At 40.7% G+C, this 22606-nt stretch overlaps 2 protein-coding genes across 3 annotated transcripts in view; one reads left to right on the top strand and one right to left on the bottom strand.

The window, feature by feature from the left end:
* Nucleotides 1–8360, top strand: part of thbs4a (thrombospondin 4a) — an 83454-nt gene extending 75094 nt beyond the window's left edge. Inside the window, exons 21-22 of the mRNA XM_052019200.1 lie at nucleotides 1776–1915; nucleotides 7089–8360. Coding sequence (XP_051875160.1) covers nucleotides 1776–1915; nucleotides 7089–7135 — 187 coding nt within the window. The 3' untranslated portion in view covers nucleotides 7136–8360. The remainder of the gene's footprint in view (nucleotides 1–1775; nucleotides 1916–7088) is intronic.
* A 5026-nt stretch (nucleotides 8361–13386) lies between these two features.
* The window catches only part of serinc5 (serine incorporator 5), a 57673-nt gene continuing 48453 nt past the window's right edge, over nucleotides 13387–22606 (bottom strand). For both annotated transcript variants that reach the window (XM_052020220.1, XM_052020221.1), the window contains exons 11-12: nucleotides 19202–19349; nucleotides 13387–17106 (exon numbers count right to left, since the gene is read on the bottom strand). In XM_052020220.1, coding sequence (XP_051876180.1) covers nucleotides 16956–17106; nucleotides 19202–19349 — 299 coding nt within the window. In that variant the 3' untranslated portion in view covers nucleotides 13387–16955. The remainder of the gene's footprint in view (nucleotides 17107–19201; nucleotides 19350–22606) is intronic.

Raw genomic sequence — 22606 nt, 5'->3', positions numbered from 1 at the left:
ATAGAAGCTGTCCTTGAGCCTGGTGGTGCGTGTTTTCAAGCTTTTGTATCTTCTGCCCGATGGAAGGGGGGAGAAGAGAGAATGACTGGGGTGGGAGGCGTCCTTGATTATCTCGTCTGCTTTCCTGAGGCAGTGGGAAGTGTAGACAGAGTCAATGAAGGGGAAGCTGATTTCTGTGAGGGATTGAGCAGTGTCCACAACTCTCTGCACTTTCTTGCAGTCTTGGGCAGACTGTAATCATCGACAATCAAATATCCGATATTTGACCTCTGACTTCATTTAAATGAAATGTAATGCCACAGGTTATACCCTCTGGGACTTAGGCAGCAGACTTAGCTCAAGGATTAGAGGGGAGAGGAATGGAAGGCCATCTGGAAGCAGGCCATCAGATTGGAAAGTGATCAGGACGTTTCAGACTGGTGGCTTTCTGCAGCCTGTGGTATTAATGTGGGCCGTGAGGAGCCTGGAGACACAAGGGACTGCAGATGCTGGAATCTGGAGCAAAAAACAAAACTGCTGGAGGAGCCCACTGGGTCAGGCAGCATCTGTGATGGATAGTTGATGTTTCAGGTTGAGACTTGAGGCAAAATGTCAACGGTCTGACCCACTGAGTTCATCCAGCAATTTTGTTTTTGCCCCTGAGGAGCATTTCTCTTCTCCAGCTCCACAGTGATCCGATGAGTAAACTTCCAGGAGTTGGTAGGGTGTTGGTGGGGAAGCACTATTTCTCCTGTTGATTCATGAGGAGAGCTGGAAAAACTCTTACCTTTCCTTGTGCTGTGTGCTTTCAAGGATTGAACCTTCAGAGCAGCTTAAATTTGAAACTGCCAGCCTCATTACAATATTTAGAGTCAAACCGCATGTTGTGAGCAGGTTAGCTCTTGCCCGCCTGCCTTGACTTCTTTAGATTTATTACCCTCTTGACCTTAGCGTTGAAACTGCACTGTAACGGTAGTTGTAACAAAGGCATCTACCCAACAGTTTGGAAAATTGTGCATGTCCTGTTTACATAAAGCAAAACAAGTGGACTTATAAGTACAGGAGGACATGGCTTTAGGGTGAAAGGGGAAAGGTTTAGGGGGAACATTAGAGGGAACTTCTTCACTCAAAGAGTGGTGGGGGTGTGGAATGAGCTGCCATCTGATGTGGTAAATGCGGGCTCGCTCTTAACTTTTAAGAGTAAATTGGATAGATACAAGGACGAGAGAGGTCTGGAGTGGTATGGGCTGGGGGCAGGTAAATGGGACTAGCAGAATAATGTTTCGGCACAGACTAGAAGGGCCGAATGGCCTGTTTTCTGTGCTGTAGTTTTCTATGGTTCTAACAAATCTAATCCAGCTAATTATAGCCCATTTAAGGGAAAACTAGATAAAGGAGAGGGGAATACTGGAATATTCTGATAGGAGGAGGCATGTAGATCATCAATAACCAACATAGATCAGTCGAGCTAAGTAGCCTGTTACTGTGCTGTAAGGTTTATGACAATGTGGCAACTAAAGAACTCCACTCTTGCTATTGAAATCCATATTACTGGCCCAGAATTTCTCATAGGAAATCAAACAAGCTTTTCACCGTTTTCAGGCTCAGGCTTAATCCTTCTCTTTCATGTATGTTCCCAAAACTCAGCTCTTGATTCAAGATTTTTGTCACCTATCAATATCTGTTTTCTTGTGATCTGTGAAGAGCCCTGAGATAGTTCTCTATATTCAAAGCATAAATGCAAACTAAACATAAAGGCAAGTTTTAATAACTGTTGATCATTATGCTTTTCTCAGAGCAAGGTTCTATGAAGGTTCCGATCTGGTGGCTGACTCTGGAGTTACAATAGATACCACCATGCGAGGAGGTCGACTGGGAGTCTTCTGTTTCTCTCAGGAAAACATCATCTGGTCCAACCTCAAGTACCGTTGCAATGGTAAGAAGCACTTGTCCTTCATTGGCACGTACAGAATGGGCATGTTAATGCCAGGTAACATGTGAAGATGCACAGCCATCCACCAACATCTGAAAAGAGTTGGGTTGAGACTTTAGCACAGGCTGCTCCTCTGGTCTAAGAGCTAAGCAAACACTCTACAGGGCTGAATAAACCCAGGAACAGCTGATCATGTGGAGTTTGTTGTTTTACCCTCCACTCCTCTCTTGAGTGGTGATTCTCTAAAATTCTCAACCCCTAAGAGTTGTAGAAGTATTGAAAAAGGAAGTAAATATATTGTAGAAAGATTGAGGGTTATGAGGGACTGATACAGAAGTGGAGATGAGGCTTGGGGCGGATCAGCTATGATCATATTGAATGGTGCGCAGGCTGTAGGCCCCTGGTGACCTACTCCTGCTCCTATTTTCTTATATTGATCTACTGGAGCATGCATCATATTGGGTTCACATCTGCAATTGTGGCAACCTGCATGTTGTCACCAAGTACGTGTGGAGTAGCCCAGTAGTTTTGGTACAGGAGTAGCAATTAAATCTCATCATGGTAAGTTGGGAAATCGAATTTGGTGTGACTAGTAATTTGTTGGGTGGAACCAGATGAAGTAAAGCTGCCAGGTTTTTGTTAAAAAAAAACTCAGTCACTAATGTTGTTTAAGGAGGAGAACTTACCACAGCTATCCAGTATGGCCTACATCTAACTCATCCAATCAAAACGGGTGACTTTAATGAGCTCTAGGCAACCTTGCCACGACTGCTCATAAACCCATGAGCAAATTTCAGTAAGGAGAATGCAACCTGAGCAACTATTGGAAAGGAGTACGTGCAGGCTATGAGCCAGACAGACAGTGTCGGGAGTCCTGGGCTGAATGAACAGGTCTCACGTAGGATACAGCTGTCTGGGGAAACTGGTCATGAGTCAGGGTGATGGAAGAGTGAGCATGGGTTTCCTTGAAATCAAGCAGGGAACAGGAACATGATCACCTCATGGAGAATTCCGAACTAGGGGACATAGTTTCAGAATAAGATATTAAAAGAAATTTCTTATCTCAGAGGGCCGAGAATTTTTGGGATTCTCTAGTCCCAGAGGACGGTGGAATGTGGCATCATTGTATATATTCATGGCTGAAGTAGATATTTGGACTATGGGGATCAGCTAGGAAGGTAAATTTGCAGTCAAATTCAGATCAGCCATGATCTTATTGAGGAATAAGGGGGTCACCCATTAAAGACAGAGATGAGAGTAAATGCTTTCCCTCAGAGGATTGTGAATCTTTCTTCCACAAAGGTCTTTGAATATTTTTAGGGTAGAGATACATAGATTCTTGATGAGCAAGGGTGTGAGAGGTTACTGCGGGTCGATGGGAAAGTGGAGTTGAGGTTATAATCAGATCAGCCATGATCTTATTAAATGGCAGAATGGAGTTTGAGGGGTCAAATGGCCTATTTCTGATTCTAGTCTCTACGATTTTATAATTGGTAGTGAGATTATGGGGTAGGCAGAAAATGCTTAAAGATCATCTTCAATTTGGAGCCTAATGGAGTGGAAGATGAAGATAAGGGGACCAAGCAATTATAAGAGAACTGGAATAGTAAATGAGGCACACATTGACAACATAGAACATCACAGGAACAGGCCCTTGGGCCCATGATGTTGTGCTGAACTAATTAAGTTAATGACACCTAACTAAACTAATCCCTTCTGCCTGCACATGGTCCATATCCCTCCATTCTCTGCATATTCACATGCCTATCTTAGAGCCTCTTAAATGCCTCTATCATAACTGCCTCCACTACCACCCCTGCTAGTGCATTCCAGGCACCCACCACGCTCCGTGTGAAAAAACATGCCCTGCACATCTCGTTTGAACTTTCCCTCTCTCAGGAGGGAAGTCTATTTGGGTGCAGTTTATTTGGGACAAGGTTTCATAGTATGAGAACACAAAATGATCCAATCTGAAATGATGATATTGGCTTTTAACAGGATTCAGATACTCTTGCAGATTCCAATTTAAATAACACAGCATTCATTAAACTTTCTAATTTGTTAACAAAATAAATAAAAGCACATGAAAATCTTCATAGGTTTATATTACATAAATGTCAAATGTGCATTGAATTTAGACATTTTAGTCTTCATCTGAAAAGTCAGCAATGACTTGTAAATATCAATATTTTTAACATACACTGATCCACATGGAAGTGTTCTTATCCACAGAAATTGCTTATTGGAAAAGTACAATGTGACAATTGACTTCTTTCCCTGCAACACATCAGTGGGTGAACATCTGGCTGCATTTCCCCATTCGAGCATTAAGCTCCACAATACTGGCTTTGAAACAGCAGCGGATTCCATTCTTATAGGTCAAAATCATGTGTTAATAAGAGCTTCAAATCAGACATATGCATTTCACTCTAATGTGTGTCAGTGATCTCAGGAGTGGGAAAAGAATGCCACATTACCAACCTTTGGGGTAACAACACATTGGCTTAAAAGATGTTCTTATCTTCCAATACCTCAGAGGAATTTGACTGAGTGGGCAAGTTTGGAATGTAAGAAGGCAACCGATTACAGAGGGCTTGTGTCTCCTTTAGAATGTATTGAAATTTCTGCCTCATGGCAAGGGGTACTTAATTCACCCCACCTAAGGAACAAAGACTAAAAAGATGACAGTTCCACCAAAATGCCTGCCAGTGTTACCTTTGAGGGCCCAAGCATGGAAGTTGCCCAGATGATGCATTCTTGTCAGTACCTCACCCTTTGGAAATGAGGCCACTGGGTATGGTGAAATATTGGTCAAGTTACCAGACTACAAGTCTGAAGGAACAATTCCCACACAACAGCTTAATTAATTAAGTATTTTTTAAATACAAAGCTGGTTTCGTGGACTGTCATAAAAATCCATCTGCTTCACTAATCTCAGTCAGGGAAGGAAATCTACCACCATCACCCAGACTGGTCTATATGTAAGTTTAGGTACACAAATGTGATTGACTCCTAACTGTCCTTTGAAACGGATCAGCAAGCCACTCACTTTAGGGGGGAAGTGAGGGCGAGCAATATTGTCCATAAATACTGGCCCTGCCAGTGACATCCACATAAAATAAATAACCTAAACGACCAGTTTGCTGTGGCAACTACATCAAGGAGCAAGTTTGCCTAACTGGTTAGCAGTCAGTTTAAAAAAAAAGTTTAAACTCCTTTAACTGGGCACTCACAATTCTAGAGATACGTAACATGGCTGCTGTTTTTGCACCCTTCCTCTCCAACTCCACCTCTAAAGTGGACACCTGGCAGCAGCACAAATGCTGAAGATACCCGAACAATGATTGCCATAACTGAGTCCACAACGGCCAGCAGAAATCCCTCCCTGACTTTGGTAAAAGGACTCACAGAATTTTGGGAGCTGGCTGACTGTCTCTAAAGCAGCAGACTGACTGACTGACTGAGGGATCAGTGTTGACCTCCCCTCATCCCCTCCTCAGGAAAGGTTCAAGTTCAAGTTTATTGTCATAGGTATACATACAGGGTGTAAATGCCATGAAAATCAGCTTTTTGCAGCAGCAGCACATGACAAACATAAACTTAAATTAACATGAATCATACATACACATGCGCAAAAAAAACCCCCAAAATAAACATAATGACACTAGTGGAAGTTAAGAGAGAGAGAAAAAGAAATACAGTCTGAGGTAGTGTTAGGGTTTTCAGGTCAGGTCAAGAACCTGATGGCAGTGAGGTGTGGGTTTTCAGGCTCCTGTACCTCCTGCCCAATGGTAGCACTGAGAAGAGGGCATGGCCCGATGGCCAGGTGGGGGGGGGGGGGGGGGTGCGTGGGGGGTCCCTGGTACAGCCTTCTTGACACTTTGCCACTTGTAGATATCCTCGATGGTGGGAAGAGCTGTAACTGATATGGAACCAGCTGAGTCCATACTCTCTGTAGCCTTTGTGTTCCTGTGCATTGGAGTTTCCATACCAGCTATGATGCAACCTGTCAGAATGCAGAGTACAGAAGAGCTCCACCAGGGTGTTGTCTGGAATGGAGGGCTATAATTATAAAGGAGAAGTTGGATAGGCTGGATTTTCATTCTCAGTGGAACATAGGAGGCTGAGGGGTGACCTGACTGAGGTTTACAAAGAGGGGCATAAATAAGATAAATAGTCACAGTATTTTTCCCAGGGTAGGGAGTTTAAAACTAGAGAGCCCAGGTTTAAGGTGAGAGGGGAGAAATTTTATTGGAGGGAGGTGAATATCTGGCATGAGCTGCCAGAGGAGGTAGGGGAGGCAGATACAAGTACAACATTTAATAGGTGTTTGGACGGGTATCTAAATAGGAAAGACATGGAGGGATATGGGCCTAATGCAGACAAATGGGATTAGCATAGATAGGCATCATGGTCAGCATGGACGAGATGGGCCAAAAGGGCTCATTTCTGGGCTGTACATTTCTATGATTTCATGAAAACACTTATGCTAAATAATAATTCTAAAAATGTCATTATTTTAATGGCAAGGATAACACCTAGGACAGTTTTAAGTGTTCAGAATTCTAGAGAGAGAATTTTATTGGTGAGGAATCTATTGACATTGATGTTTTTCTACCATATGTAGATTTTCCCATTAAGATTATTACTACAGATTTTGAGTATCGATATAATCATTATCTATTTGCAGACAATTCAAAGGATATAACTGGTGTCAGAATGATCAGAGAATGTCACAAGTGCCAAGATTCTGCCATCACTGTCAGTGCATGGCATCAGTTTCCAAATCCACAGGAATACTGCATACCCCCTCCCATTCCCAGTTCTGCCACATCCGATGTATCTATGGGGTTGGGGGTCACAGTGTTGCAATGGCCCAAGTTCAATCCTGACCTCCGGCACTGTCTGTGTGGCGTATGCATGTTCTCCCTGTGGGTTTTGCCTGAGTGCTCTGGTTTCCTCTGTCTTGCAGGTGGTAGGCTAATTTGCTGCTGTAAGTTGCTCCTTGTGTGTAGATGGGTGGTAGGATTGATGGGAAATGTGGTGAAAATAGACTACAGGGAAAATTACTGGGGGAATGGGATTGCTTAGCATAGATTGAATGGGCTGAATAGCCTCCTATGTCTCAAGGAAATATGGAAATTTGTAATCTAACAGTCATTGACTTTCCTTTCAGATACTGTTCCGGAAGATTTCCAAGAGTTTGGAGCACAGCAGTTGTAGCCAATTACTTGCAAAAGGAAAGTGTAGAGGAGAAATCCATGTGGAGCTGGTCCTGAATATCTGAGTGGGAAAAACAGCTGTGAAAAAAAGAAATGTGTTTAGCAAGAAATGTTACCAAAGTTTATGTCACAGAGATGGACTGTCTCTGAGACAGGCAGGTTGGATACACATTAAAAATTACAATAAACCATTTTAAGAAGCCATGTTTAATCACATTTTTTGATGTTTTACTTTAGCTTAATGACAAAACATAGAAATTTGGTATTAACTTACAATTTTTAAAATAATTAAATCAGCTATTAATGGCATTTTTATTTATTGTTATGACATTGCAAAGTAGCTTTTCTTTCATGTGGGCCTGCGTATAATGTCTTTCCTTTTTCTATTTGTAATCAGATATGGATAACAGTAACAAGGCAGCATTTATCGTCATTCTTATATTTGTATTTTTGTAAATGGCAGTGCTATGTACTGGGCTGCTGGTAGAAGAAAGAAAAAAAGCATCATCTTAAATGTAAAGGAAACTTTACTGCATTGGGGTTCCATGTCCTATTCATTTGCTGGCTTCAGCCAGAGACGTCAGTGGAGGTGCATCTCGGAATTCCAAGACGCAGGCAAAAAAAGCTGAGGATCCAGACCCTGGTCCTTGTGAATAACAGGACCTCTGATGACTGCTGTTATCCTTCAGTCTCCCCACACACTGGCCTACCAAAGGTCCACTATTGGCAGGGCAACTGACCTTAAATACAATCCCGCTTGTAGCTTGCCCAGAATATTTGGAAGAGGGTCCACTAAATTTCCAACCCCAATTGATACCAAAAGCTGGCACTGTCCAATTTCTACCTCAGACAGCTGCTATTAGTGAGAGGCCATGATATTGATGGATTGACTTAAAAATCACACTGATTTCTTGATGTCCTTAAAGGCACAAAGGACACCTTTATCAGCTTTGCTCAAGGTGCAATTCCAATGCCACACCAACATAGATGACTCCTTCATACTCTTTAAGCAGCCTAACAAGTCATTCATATTTTTAATCACACTGCTCTTGGAGAAAGCCCATTTACTTCAGAATAGGCATTATATGTGGGCCTTGCCAGCAATGTTAATATCCTGAGAATGAATACTTCAAATATGAGAAAGTTATGAATTAACATATGGAATAACAATATTACAATGACTGTATTATCAATATCCACAATAGTGAATATAAAATTTTATCTGATATTGTATGAAGTTTTCTTTTTTGGGTTCTACAAGCATTTTGATTTTTGAACAAACACTATCCTGGAGTTCAATCACAAGAATTGAGGAGGATTGTTATACTTAAATAATACAAAACTCAACACATTAAGCAGCCTGGTGGGTAAATGGAGTGATTCTGTATTGGTATCACAAATACGCATTGGTTAAGTTTCAGTGAAAAAGAGGACGTGAAGAATTGTAACCATTACTTTCATTGTCACTGTAAGCTGAGCTGTACCACATATGAGCATGTGTGCTGCTCCAATGTTCGCAGATGTTGACTCACATGACAAAAGTTTCTAAAGATTCAGATTTTTATTAGACTTTTAAAACAGAACTCCTGCAAATTTATCCAGGTACCTGAAACACATTTTTAAAATCAGTCTTTCAATAATCCATTAATAATCTTTTAGTCCTGAAACAAACAGGTTAATCAGGCAGATTTAAAATTTGCTATTATTGTACATTATGGAATATTTTGCAGTAATCATGACTTTTAATGAAATTCTAAGTATCTACATGTCGAATGAAAAGAATTAATTGCAGACTAATGATTGCAAACTGATTCTGACGATCAAGAAGATTGATATTAGTGACACTGGATGCAAGGACTTCACATGTTCACAAAACCTATTAGAAGAGATTCTCAGAGAAGCTACAGAATAGAAAAACGCTGCGTCCTTGGTTCTGTAAAAGGGTTTCTGTGGAATGGGGATCTTAACCAATGTTTAATGGCATAGAATAAAAGATAGACGCATAATTAAATGTTTCACTTGCTAGAGAGTGGTTACGTGCAACAAGAATGAAGTATCGAGGCGCCAGTGAAATAAAGGAGTTATGGTCATCTTCCAGGCTTGATGGGAAAGGGGTTTTCCTCTCATTCAGCTTCTTAACTGAAGATTTTTTTTATAATTCATTTTTCAGACATGGATGGCACTAGCAAGGCCAGCATTTATTGTGCAATACTCACTTCCCATCTGAAGGTGGTAGGCAATCCACCTTCTTAAACTACTCACCCCTTTCTAGCAACAGCTTTGGGGTGTTATGTGGTGAATCACTTGCTGTTAGATAGGAAGTTACAGTATTTGGTCCAAGGAACTGCAATACATCTTCATATCAAGATGGTGCATAGAAGGGAAACTGCAGGTAGTGGTACTCCTATGCCTTGGCTGCTGCCCTTCTTATGGAAGTCACAGGTTTGGGAGTAGCCCAGCTGGGCAACTTCAGTGCATCTTGTAAAGGGAACACACTATAACCATTGTGCATTGTTGATGGAGCTGACAGATGTTTAGCTGGCTGAAGGGGTGTCAATCAAGCAGTCTGCATTGCCCTGTACAGCATCAAGATTCTTCAGTGTTATCAGAGCTGCATTTATCCAGGGAGGTGAAGAGTATTTCATCACGTTCTCAACTTGTTCCTATAGATAGTGGAAAGACCTTGGTGTCAGGATGCAAGTCACCTCCCACAAGATAACTAATCTCTGGGCTCCTAGACACAGTATTTATGCAGCTGGTGCAGTTTAGTTTCTATAGGTCATTGATAGTGGAGACTTGGCAATAGTAACATTTTAGAATGTCACTGCTGTTCAAGATAGCCCCTCCTTGTGATAATGCATGTGGCTTGCTACTTACGCTCATGCCAGAATGGGGTCTGAGTCTTGATGTATGCAGACACGCTTGTTTCTTTTACTGAGGAGTTGCAAGTGAAATTAGATATCGCACAAATCGCCAGGTAATATCCCTACTTTTGATCCTGTGAAGAAAGTCCATTAGCAAAGCAGCTGAAGAGGGCTGTGGTTAGTACGCTAGTGACGACCAGGATTGTGATGATTGACCTTCAACCACACTAAATCTTCCTTTGTGTGAGGAATGACCTGGTAATCTAACAAGATTTTAAGCAACTTGTATTCTCATTCCAGTGAATTTGTTAGAAATAATGTGATAAGAACACAAGTAGTAACAGGGATAGGCCATTCAGCCCCTCATGCTTGCCCCTCCATTCAATAAGGTCATGGCTGATCTTTTACCTCACCCCCCTTGATTCCATTAATATTTAAATAGCTATTGATTTCTGTCTTGAATATACTGAGTGACTGAGTGTCTACAGCTCTCCAGGGTAGAGTTTCAAAGATTCACTATGCCCTGGATGAAGCCATTTCTTCTCATCTTTGGCCTGAATGGCCCTTTATTTTGTGATGGTGCACCCAACTCTAGATGTCCCAGTGAAGGGGAGACAATAGCCCTGAATCTACTCTAAAGAATTTATACATTTACGCAGCTTGGCATGAGATCACCGCTCGTGTTTAAACTCACAACAGCATAGGCCAAAGCTGTTTAATCTCAAAATCACCAGACCAGAAATCAATCTAATGAACCTTTGCTGCAATTTCCCCATTGCAACAGCCCTATTCCTACGGCACAGTAGCATAGCGGTTAGTGCGACGCTATTACAGCGCCAGCAATCAGGGTTAATTACCGCTGCTGTCTGCAAGGAATTTATACGTTCTCCCGTGTCTGCGTGGGCTTCCTCCAGGTGCTCCAGTTTCTTCTCACATTGCAAAGACGTACGGGTAGGTTAATTTGGGTTTAAAATGGGCGGCACAGACTCATTGGGCTGGAAGGGCCTGTTACCACACTGTAACTAAAATTTAAAAATATACCCTTCCTTCGGTTGGGAGAGCAAAACCTGTACATGATATTCCATATCTCTCGAGCTCTACCACATTGCAAAACCTCTACTCTTGAACTCAAATTTTCTCAAGGTCAACATTCAACTTGCAACCTTAATTGCTTACTGTACCCATGTTGACTTTGTGATTCTTGTACAAGGACAGCCAGGTCCCTCTGAACATTAAAAATATTCCACCTCTCAATGAATGATTTCACATTTTTCCTTTGTTTCATCTGCCATGTTGTACATGCCTATGCACTTAAGTATGAGATCATTTTGCCAGTTATTACATTTCTTGAGTCTCCAATAATAAAAAAATCCCCCTTGCTCACATGCAATAAGCTGTCAGCTGATGAAACAGTAGGTTGACATCTTACTTCCAGCTCAGGAGGAGAGTCAAAGAGATGGAATCTCTTGGAAAGACTTGTTGCAATTCCATACAAATAACTGTTGACAACATACACTGCTCATTCACTGAAGCATATGAGACAATGATCTTACACTTTACATCTGCAAGATGAAGATCCTCTACCAAACTTATGATAAACAGCAAGTCCCTGGAACATATGGACTGCTTTCCATATCTCAGGAGGCAACTGCTAATGAAGGCAGGGATTCCCACAAGAATGCAGAGTTGAACTTACAATAAGCTCAGCTCTGGAGCTCTGGTCTTAAGTGGGGTGGGGGAAGAAAAAGAGAAGAAACCTGCTCTATGGACTGATGGCAGATGAAACAAAGGAAAAATGTGAAACCCACAGAACTGCACTCTCTTTGTAACTGAGTCACTTTATTCTGCATTGTTTTACCTTGAACTACCTCAATGCAGTGTACAATGAATTGATCTGTATGAACGGTATGCAAGACAAGTTTTTCCACTGTACCTCAGTATAAGTAGCAATAATAAACCAATTCCAATTGGAATGGAAGCAAGTCATCCTTGCCGCACCCTGCCACCCCCACCACCAACCCCCCCCCCCCCCCCCCCCCGCCCCACAAGGAACTGCCTCTGCCTATAGACATTACTCAGATGAGGTCAGTTCATCTTCCAATGTATTGAGATACCACCCCAAACTGAAGACCCTACTGATCTAGTGTTTCCACAACTTGAAATCTAGGCAGAGGAATGTGTTTGCTATCACTTCATTATTGCCAGATAATCAAATTTTACCACATCACAATTCTCTTCTCATTATTCAAGGTTCTAAATTGTCCATTATTCTGTTGAGTGAGTGACTGACTGACCAGGGTGGGGCAGGACTGTGGTGGTATGGGGGTGCATGTGTTGTTCCAGTGGACAATTCCCTGTCCATCACCTTGCTACAGATCTGCATCAAGAGAGCCCAGACAGTACAAGCACAGCAGACAATTTTGCTTAAAGGACACCTGATAATACATAAATTCTGATGTCACTTAAGGATTGCTTGTAGCAGCTGAAGAAGAATCTCTTAAAAGTTCCATGGATGGAAAACATAGCCATAATTTACAAATACAAAGATCGTATTCAAGGAGCAGAATATAAACCCTGAAGAGTGGTTACAGTATCTTCCAGTATCTATTTCAAACATGGATTACAAGATAGCAAAGCAAATCCCATGAAGGCCAACAAATGAGGAAAAATTGTCCTAATCTCCATGACAACGAATGCATTCTGAGGAAATACTTCATTGCATTCTCTCCCCCCCCCCCCAGCACAATTCAGAACAAGATGTACCCCAATATTCTAGAACTTTGCTTCATACTCAATCAGCGATTTTGCCATGAAAACACACTGAGGCTACTCAAGCACATTCACCTTGGATCATTGCAAGAACAGAGAGCTTTCCTCCCCTTGGCCTGCACTAGAAATAATTCCAGGTGATTGCAGCAAAAGGCCAAATCACTGCACAAATATGCAGTTGCACCTCTGGCTCAGAAGATTGTGGGATCTTGGGACGAGTACGTGATCAGACACCTTACCGAGGAAGCCTTTTAGATTACATTAAATTGAAGCTTTTCCTACCCTGTGGAATGGATGGATCTCAACCACCTTCTCAGGGAAACTAGGGGTGGGCAATAAATACTATCCTTGCCAGCACTGAGCAAGTTTGATAAATTTAAAACAAATGCCGCTAGTGGTCTTGTCCAAAGATTAGAGGAGTCAGGGTCATAGACTCATTATCCCTCAGTCAACACCCAAAATAGATGATTTGCTCATCTGTTGATGTCTGCTGCATAGAAATTGTCATCAGTCACCTCTCCTACAATAGTAACTACTCTCCAAAAAGCACTTTAGACATGTAGCACTTTAGGATATCCCAAAATCATAAAAGCTGCTATAAAAATGCAAGTCTCTGAAATTTCAAGGTCATATAATTTTATTAAAACAATAAATCAGGGATGAAGATGTAGATTAGTGTGACATTTTGTGGGTTTCCAAACATATTTCGAAATAACAGTTCAGAAAAAACTCCAATTTATTGAGCTTTTCAATAAAAACAATGTGCACTTGTAAGATAGAAAGTCAGCAAAGCGGCATTATATTGCAAACTGTAGACAAATTATTATTTATAATCTTCACACAAAAACATAAGGTAGAATTTGTTGTATTGCCAGGTATAACTTGCATCTCCACCACCAACACCCATCCTCATGAACTGGGCATTTAAGTAGAATCAGTGATTTATGGGCAGATAAATAAAACCTCAACCTTAATTTAAGCAACATTAAAATTGACAATAAACAAGTCATGTTAAAACAATGGCCACACAAATAACAAAAAGGTGCTGTAGCATTATATCAAAAGTTTACTATTGCAATTGAGATTAGTCAGTCATTTTTTATTTAAACACATGTTTAAAAAACTTTCCCACAGCTCTTAAAAAATTATGCAGTTGTTTTAACAAAACCTGTTCTTTAAAGTCCATGATTTTTGTCTTATTGGTGCAGACATATGCAGGAACTGTTGCTTCAGGCCCAGAGTCCATGGTTCATTTGTTAAAAAAAATGTATTTAAAATCTGAATGTCATCAACTAAGATGACATTTTGCAGAACACTCAAAGTGAGGAGGTATGGCCACAGGGAGAATTCAAAAGCTTCCAACACATAAAACATACAAGTCCTAAATAGGCATGTCAATATTAGCACCAGTATTGGAGTAAAAAGAAAGTAATAGAAAATAATACTTTACAACTGCTGCAGATCAGTCTGTCAACATTTGTACCCAAGGAGATTAAAATAACACTTAGAAAAGTTCATACAACTTGATGTGAAAATGACTGATATGTTTGATTTTATGTAAATATACACGTATTATACTGCAGCATGGCCAGTTTCTAAGCAACATCTCTATAAACTTGACCCTTTCCAGAGCCACACTTTAATATATCATAAATTCCAGATTATAACTTTCATCCATATAAAAGCTGCTATTATGGAAGTTTTAAGTTGCAGCTTTGCATTAAATTCACATTTCTCCCTCTAAACAAAACATCCACAAAAGGTGAAACTTAAGCCAAAAATTAAGGTATTCAATTATACTAGAAATTTGCTGCTGGCTGTGCCTCAAAGTGCAGGGTTAGTTCAGATATTTTTGTTGTTATTTTACTTTTCAGTATTCTCACAAATGGTCCAAATCCAACAAGAAAGTTGCTGCCCCTTTTAAAAATTTGCCAGTTTTGACTTTAACATACATATAACTGATAGTTTTAACTATTTACTTAGCATTTAATGAGTTACCAAAAGTTTTGGGTGGGTCAATATTATAGCATTTAGCTTCTACACCAAGTTAACTCTTTCTGGAACTGAGGAAAGAGCTTTAAAGAGCATAGTTATCACCAGCCATTAATGCTACTGGAAAGTTGGCATCAGACTACTGAGGTAAATAAAGTGTTTCAGCTTTATTTTGGTATTGTTATAAGATATTTTGGCCATTTTGCACCCAATCCCCTCCAATGCCCCCTGTATACATACACACACAAGACAGAGGTTAAAGAGCAAGATTCTGTCATTATCTACATGCTGAATTCCAGTTCTTGTCAGTATCAAAATAATACTCTACATGGCTCTTCCACTTGATAGACTGATGTGCAAGCTTCACAATTAAATGATTTCACCAGTTATAGTTCTTATTGAGCAAGCTTCTGAACAAAATGGATTTCAGGAAGTCTCAATAACATGTACATTTTCATTAACCCTCTCTGCTTCACTTTCTGACTGGACAAGAAGTGGCACAATCATTCTGAACACTTACTTTGTGATCTTTTACTCAAAAATAACCTAGTTAACTATTACTTTTGCCTTTACATTTCCCATTTCATTGTCAATTCCCCATTCTGGTTAATTTAGAAAGGCCATAAGTGGTAGTTACTGAAGCTTTTCTCTTTTTAGTGTAATCTTAAAAGAAAATGTGAAATACAAAGAAACAATGAAGTGGTAGCAAGCACAAGCTGTGAATGCCAATTTGGTTCAGTATGCCTGAGGTCTTTAAACCAAGGAGCTGATGAGGCTTCTTTATTTACCAAAGAATTTTACCTACAGAGATATTTAAAATGGTTTAGTATACCAGCACAGTTACCATTTGACTAAAATGGAAGAAAATAGTTGGCTGAACTATGCCAAGCATTTGGCAAAAGGCAGCAGATACTTGCTTCCAGTAGTGTTACTTATTTTACAGCCACATATTTGGCCTCTCAACCAGTTTTCTTGAACAACTTGGCTATATCACATCACTAATTAAGTTTGTTTTTAATCTTATAAAGATACAAAATTTTGCATCAAATACTAATTTTAAAAAACTACATTAAATAAATACATACTAATACCCGCATCAAAACACTCCATACAATCAATGCAATTTAGTTTCTTCATATGTTAAATAAAGTAGAGGTGATGCAACTCTGATTTTGCCCAACTGTACATTTTGCCACATTCACTTTCCATTCTATTGACAATCTGTAATAGAGGGAGCCACAATGCTTTAATCCCAACTGCTGCAGTGAAATTTATACAGGACTCTACTGCAATTGATTTCGTGATCAGCAAACAAAATTGGCAAGGGAAGGAAAGGCAGACAACGGGATCCAAGCAAAGGAGACACTGGCCTTAAATTCAAGTTGATTATTCGAAAACCAACCCCACTTCCCCCATATATATTTTAAATAACTGCATACCAGATTTCTAATTTCTTTTTCATACAACTTTACATTGACTATACAATGGAATAATTTTGAAGGATTGAATATTTTCAATTTTTATTTTCCCATCAAGCTTTAAAAACTTCCAGTCATCCTTTTCAACTTCAAAGCTGTCAGAATATAACCTGCTTCTGCAATGGGCGAAACAAAAAGTTACTCGTTATGATTTATATACAGAAAATAATACTAGCTTGATTGGGTCCAACTCAAAGCTAGGAACCACCAGCAACCTGCTGGACTGACTTTGATGAGAACTGCTGGGTTTATTAAAGCCCAACGAATACACAACCTTTATCCTGCTTAAAATATTAACGTGGGGCACATATCCAGGTTGTTGGAAGTCTTGATTAATTCTGCTAAATTGATTTGTTTGCCTAATGCAAATTCAATATAACCAACATTATTCATGTGGTCAGATTAACAAGTTTCTTCATTAATCATCCAGTACACCCCTCCCTGAAACTGAATTGCTGGCCCAATCAGCCTCTTGTTTCCCAATCAAACTTCTTGTTACCGATGATAGTAACCAACTCCATTTAGGTATGGAATACTACCTCAGTTGAAAACTGTAGGAATGTAACTTAACATGAAAGATTATTGACAGAGGCCTTAACAGTACAAATGGAGGCCATACTAGAGAATAGTACAAGACAGGTCAAACTGTTATAAAAGAAAACCAGTTAAGTAACATGACAAGGTGGAATAGGACTGTGGGATTCTGGAATACAAAATATTATACTAAAAATTCACGTTTAGGACAGCACAGGGGAGCGATAAGGGTCCATAAAAACAGCAAGATGCAAACCCAACAGGAAGCCATTTTAATCCAGAAGGTGGATGGGTTACCAGGTACAAATAAGGTTTCCAGTTCAACAACTTCATACCTGTGAAGAGAGAAAAGAATTTCATACATTTTAAAACACTTTGTTATTAAGTCCTTGTATTTTCATGTCTGTTCACCAATTTGGCACTCTCTCAGAATATGTCCTCCCTTTCGATATAGTAGAGGATATTAGCATTTTGTTAAAAAGTGGTTGAGTTTATGGCCCATTGCTCTGCATTTCAACTTCAACACTTGTCCAGCTGCAGTTCTAGTCTCTGGCTTTATAATACATAAACTTGAACCAGTTACTATCTTAACTTGCTTGGGACTAACCACCAAATTCCCACTGGAACAAAAAATTCTCATTATAGTTATAAAAACACCTTACCTTGAAGCAGCTGCCTTTAATAAAAGGCTCTGGTAAATATCTTGCTAATTTCATACTAGCTTAATAAGTAAAACTGCAGCTACAAACAAGGACAGGAGTTGAATGTCTGCTAACTCTCTTATCTCCAAGGCAATTCCTTGGGGTTGAGGACAACTTACTTGCACCCCATTTCTGAGGATGGAAGGGGCCTGTGTACAGATTCACTGACACCAGCAGACTGTCAATTGGTTAAATACTGGTTTCAGGGGTGACTGGAATTCAATTGCATAATGATAATACCATGAAAGAAGTCCATGTGGCTTATGGAGTCTGTTGCAGTTTTAATACAAGAGCAATCAAGCTGGTCCCACTCCCTTGCTCTTTCCTTATAGTTCTGCAAATACTTTGAACACTGTAATCTAACTGACTTCCATTACTATCCCTTGCAGTGCATTCCAGATCCTAATCACTCAGTGCATAAAAGTTTCACCACGTGTCAGTTTTGATTCTTTTGTCAATCACATTCATTCCATCATCTCATACAGTTTCTAATCTGTAGCTTTCACGATTTTACAGACCTGTCAGATCCTCTCACAACTCTGTTCCAAGAACCACCCATCTTATTCAATTTATCACATAACTAAAGTCACTCTTGCCTTTCGTAAATCTCTTCTGCATCTTCTCTCTACACACTTTTCCTCTGGTTTGGCAGCCAGAACTGGACACAGTACTCTATTAATTTGACTACTTGTGGCCAAACTAGTATTTAGTAAAAGGTGCATCATGACTTCCTTGTTCTTGTATACGATAGCTTGATTTAGAAAGCCTAGAATACTTTCTCCCACATAATTAATGTACAGCACAGCCACAAGTGGGAAAATTGATTCCTGCTGTGCAGTGAAAATTTACTGTTCATACAAGACCTTGGGTGAAATAAAGCAATTAAAATGGTTATAGAGTCCCTATTGTTCCTTTGAATTAACTTTGAATCTTTTGTCCGTGCCCTGGCTGTTTCCTCTTCCTCGTTGCTCAAGATATTTTGGTTCTTTTTAATTAAGTTTTGCTACTTTTAATTAATTATAAAAGGAAAAACATGTAGGGTTGCAGAAAAAGGCCAGCTATTTCAGAAATCTAGCACAAAGGACCAGATAGCCCCTTTCCATGCTGTACAATTCTAGGTTTCCCTACGTTCATTATCCAATCAAATTAACAATAAACTTTTACAACAAATTTTCCACCTACTCAATCACATTCTATCTAATTAAACCAAAGCTAATGTGATGAAGATAACAAAGATCTAATAATCCAAAGAATGTTAACCAGATGTCTGGCATGGTCCAATGAAACACTAATGAACAGGCATGACCTTGGGTACACTGACCACAAAACGCTCACCACAGCCCACGCTCAATACGTATGCCGAACTCCATGCAGAAACCCCAGTACTCCTTTGCTTGATTGGCTACCAAATTTTGAAGCAAGAATAAATAATGTGAATAGGGTGCTTCTAGGCTTCAATATATTTTGATTCAAGACAGTTAAATGAAAGGAGCATTGATGTTCATTTAATTCTTTTCTAATTATATAACAAGAGTAGTGAGTGACAGATTTCCTCAGACTAGTCATAAGGTTTGTTCTGCGTGGGATAGGGGACTAAATTTGTTTAATTTCCCAGTTGTTCCTTAATGAAATCATTTGCAACAAATGCAGCAGGGAATCCAGCAATGCATTTGTATGAAGTCATTCTTGTAATTGCTTATAATGCAGAAATTATCCACAGTTTACTTACTCAAACCAGTTTGTCAAAGTCATCATGACATACAGGGATCCAAGAAAAAAGACAAAGTGGAAGAAGGAGTAACTGTACACCACGGCATGCTTCTCATTGTGGATCACCTTCTGGGTTCCTCTTTCACTGCCATCTACTTCAGGGTTACCTGCCACACAAGGGTCAAGAGATGAGTGAAATAAAGAGCTTTGTAATCACACTTGCTGCATACAGCAAATCACAGGCTCTGCTCATAACTTTCAATGTAAAAAGTGTAGAAAATGGAGGATTCCGGACAGAGTGGATAGTGGGAGGCTGTTCCCTTTGGTGGAGGGGTTGTGGGTATAGGTCACAGGCATAAAATAAGAAGGGAAAAGAATTAAGAGTGATACACAAAAAACATTTTAAAAAAAAAACGTGGTTGGAATCCAGAATGCATTACTAGCAGATGTTGTGGTGACAGCTTCCATTATGGCCTTCAAAATGGAATTGGAAGAAATATATAGCGAAGAAAAATTTGCAAGACGATGGAGAAAGGCCAGAAGGGGTGGAATCTGAGAGTTGCTTTAGTAGAGAGCCAGCATGGAAATGATGAGCTCATATGATTACAGCACAGAAGGAAACCATTCTAGGATTTTATGAAGACACTAGTGGCTGCAAACGCAAGAGACTGGAGCAAATAAAGTGTTGGAGGAACTCAGCAGGTCAGGCAGCATCTGTGGAGGCAAAGGAATGGTCAACCTTTTGGGTTGAGACCCTGCATCAGGATTGAGAGCTTAGGAGGGAAGATAGCCAGTATAATGGGGCGAGGGGAAGGGAGAGGCAGGGCCCAGTAAGTGATGGGTGGACCTGGGTGGAATGAGAAATGAGGGGCAGATGGAGCCAGGTGGGGAGGGTGAAGGTGACAAGTGGAGGCACAAAAGGGGCAGGTGCTGGACTCTGATAAATAAGGAACGTGATAAGTGGAGCCAGATAAAGAGTGCTAATGGGAAACTGGAACTAGATGGGGGCAGATAGAAGACCTTGTGGGAAAAGTGTGTGGGCAATAGCTGGATTGAACCCGGTGAGGAATAAGTTATGGAAAAAGGAGGGTGGGAGGTCCCAAGTGGATTGGAAGGAGAAAAATGGGGGAAAACAGAGGGGGTAAGGGTTACCTGAAGTAGGGAAATTCAATGTTCATACCATTGGGTTGTAGACTATCCAGGTGGAATGAGGTGCCTTTTTTCAAGTTTGCATTTGGCCTCTCCTTGGCAGTGGAGAAGGCCAAGGATGGGCAGGTCAGTGTGGAATGGGAAGGGGAGCTGAAATGGCATGCAATAAGGAGCTCAGGATGGCCACTGCAGACAGAACACAGGTCCTATGCGAACCAGTCGCCTTGTCTATACTTGGTCTCATGGAAATGTAGAGGAAGCTAGGTCAGAAGCACCAAGTACAGTAGACGAGGTTGGAGGAGATGCATGTGAATCTCTGCCCCACCTGGAAGGGCTATTTAGGTCCCTGGATGGGGATGAGGGAGGTGGTGTAGGAACGAAGGTTGAACCCCTTGAGGTTGCAGGGGAAAGTGCCAGGGATGAGCAGACCAGGGAATCAGAGTGAGTGGTCCTTGCAGAAAGTGATGGGGAGGGGAAAAATATAGCTAGGTGGTAGGGTCTTACTGCAGCTGGCAGAAATGACAAAGGATGTGCTGGATATGCGAGCTGAAAGGAATCAAAAGAGAAGTTGTTCATGTTAAGAGCAAGTTCAGCCAGGCAGATGAGTATCAGTGGAGGGGAATTGGCTGGATATTTTTTGCAGAAAGAAGCAAAGGGTTCTAAGACCTTGCTGATGGGGATATGGAGGGGTATGAAGGACTGGACATCCATAGTGAAGACAATTCCGTGGGGGCCAGGGAATCAGTTGTCAAAATGGTGGAAGGCATGCAAGGGGTTGAGGACGTAGGTGGGAAGGGACTAGACAAGGGGAGACAGGATAGAGTCAAGGTATGAGGAAATAATCACACAGTGGGGCAAGAGCAAGAAGAATCAATGGGCCTACTAGGACAGTCCTGTTTGTGGATCTTGGGTAAGAGATTGAAGCAGGCAGTGCAGGGTTGGGGCACTCTCAGGTTGGAGGCTGTGGAGGGGAGATCTCCTGATGTGACGAGATCTGTGATGGTCTGGAATAGCCTGATGTTTGGTGGTGGAATCATGGTGCAGGGGTGGGTGCGAGGTGGTGTCTGATTTTATGAATGTTACAAAATCATTCTATGAAACATGTTAACATATTTTAATATTTAATCATTATGACAGCATTACAAATGAACTTAGCACAATGACAAATATCACAGAAACCTCTGACTGTCTACACTGCCTTGGAGCAACCAACATAATCAAGGACCGCCCCCACCCCGCTCATTCTCTCCTCCCCCTTCCACCAAGGGAAGATACAAAAACTTGAAAACATGCACCACCAGGCTCAAGGACAGTTTCTATCCCCATTATAAGACACTTGAACCGACATCTTACACGATAAAGATGAACTCTTGATCTCTCAATCTACCTCATCATAGTCCTTGTACTTTTTCCACCTGCACTGTACTTTCCCTGCAACTGTAACACAATATTCTGCATTCTGTTGTGTTTTCCTTTTGTACTACCTCAAGGTAGTCATGTATGGAATGATTTGTCTGGATAGCATGCAAACAAAAGCTTTTCACTGTATCTCGGTACATGTGACAATAATAAACTAATTATCAATCCACAAAACAAGGGACACAGATGCACAGAACAAACTAAGACCCAAATCATCACCCATGTGAAATTATGGTGTCATATTACAACTCCAAAATGGCACAGCAACGAGTACGAGGGGTTACCGGCTGCAATGTTCTGTTCCCGAGTTGCAAATGGGAGCAGAGACAGGTGACGAAAGGAGTCTGCCAATTGGGAGGGAGTGGAGTGAGAAATCAGAACAAAAACCAAGGGAAAATGATTACTAAACTATAATTTCACATTGCTACTTGGTTGACTCAAAAACATCACTGGCCAAATCCTGGGAGTGGTTCAGCTTCCAGCATGGATAATTGCTGAACAGTTTGGCGAATGGGGTGTGCTGGAGAGCGAGCACCAGTACCGAAGGAAAAGGAGTCTAGAAGTCCAGAGTCTTGTCAGGTTCCACGTATTCTGTATTTATGCCACAGCTTGCTCAATGTGACAGAAATTCCAAACAGTTGGGAATGTGGTGAACTGATGGTTTTAGAAGGAAAATAGCAGTTAAAAATAGTGCAATTTGTGGTGTTTGAAGTGAGTTTGGGACTAGTCTACAAATAGATTTCCTTCTGAAAAATCTAGTCCAAAGGAAGGGGAAAATAGTTTACATTTGAATGTTTTTATAGGTTACGCAGACAAGCCTGGTGTGGCTCGACTTCATACCTGATAATGCTGAGAA

Source organism: Pristis pectinata, chromosome 7 (assembly GCF_009764475.1).
Source record: "Pristis pectinata isolate sPriPec2 chromosome 7, sPriPec2.1.pri, whole genome shotgun sequence".
Classification (NCBI taxonomy): Eukaryota; Metazoa; Chordata; class Chondrichthyes; order Rhinopristiformes; family Pristidae; genus Pristis; species Pristis pectinata.
This window is presented reverse-complemented; position numbering and strand designations above follow the sequence as displayed.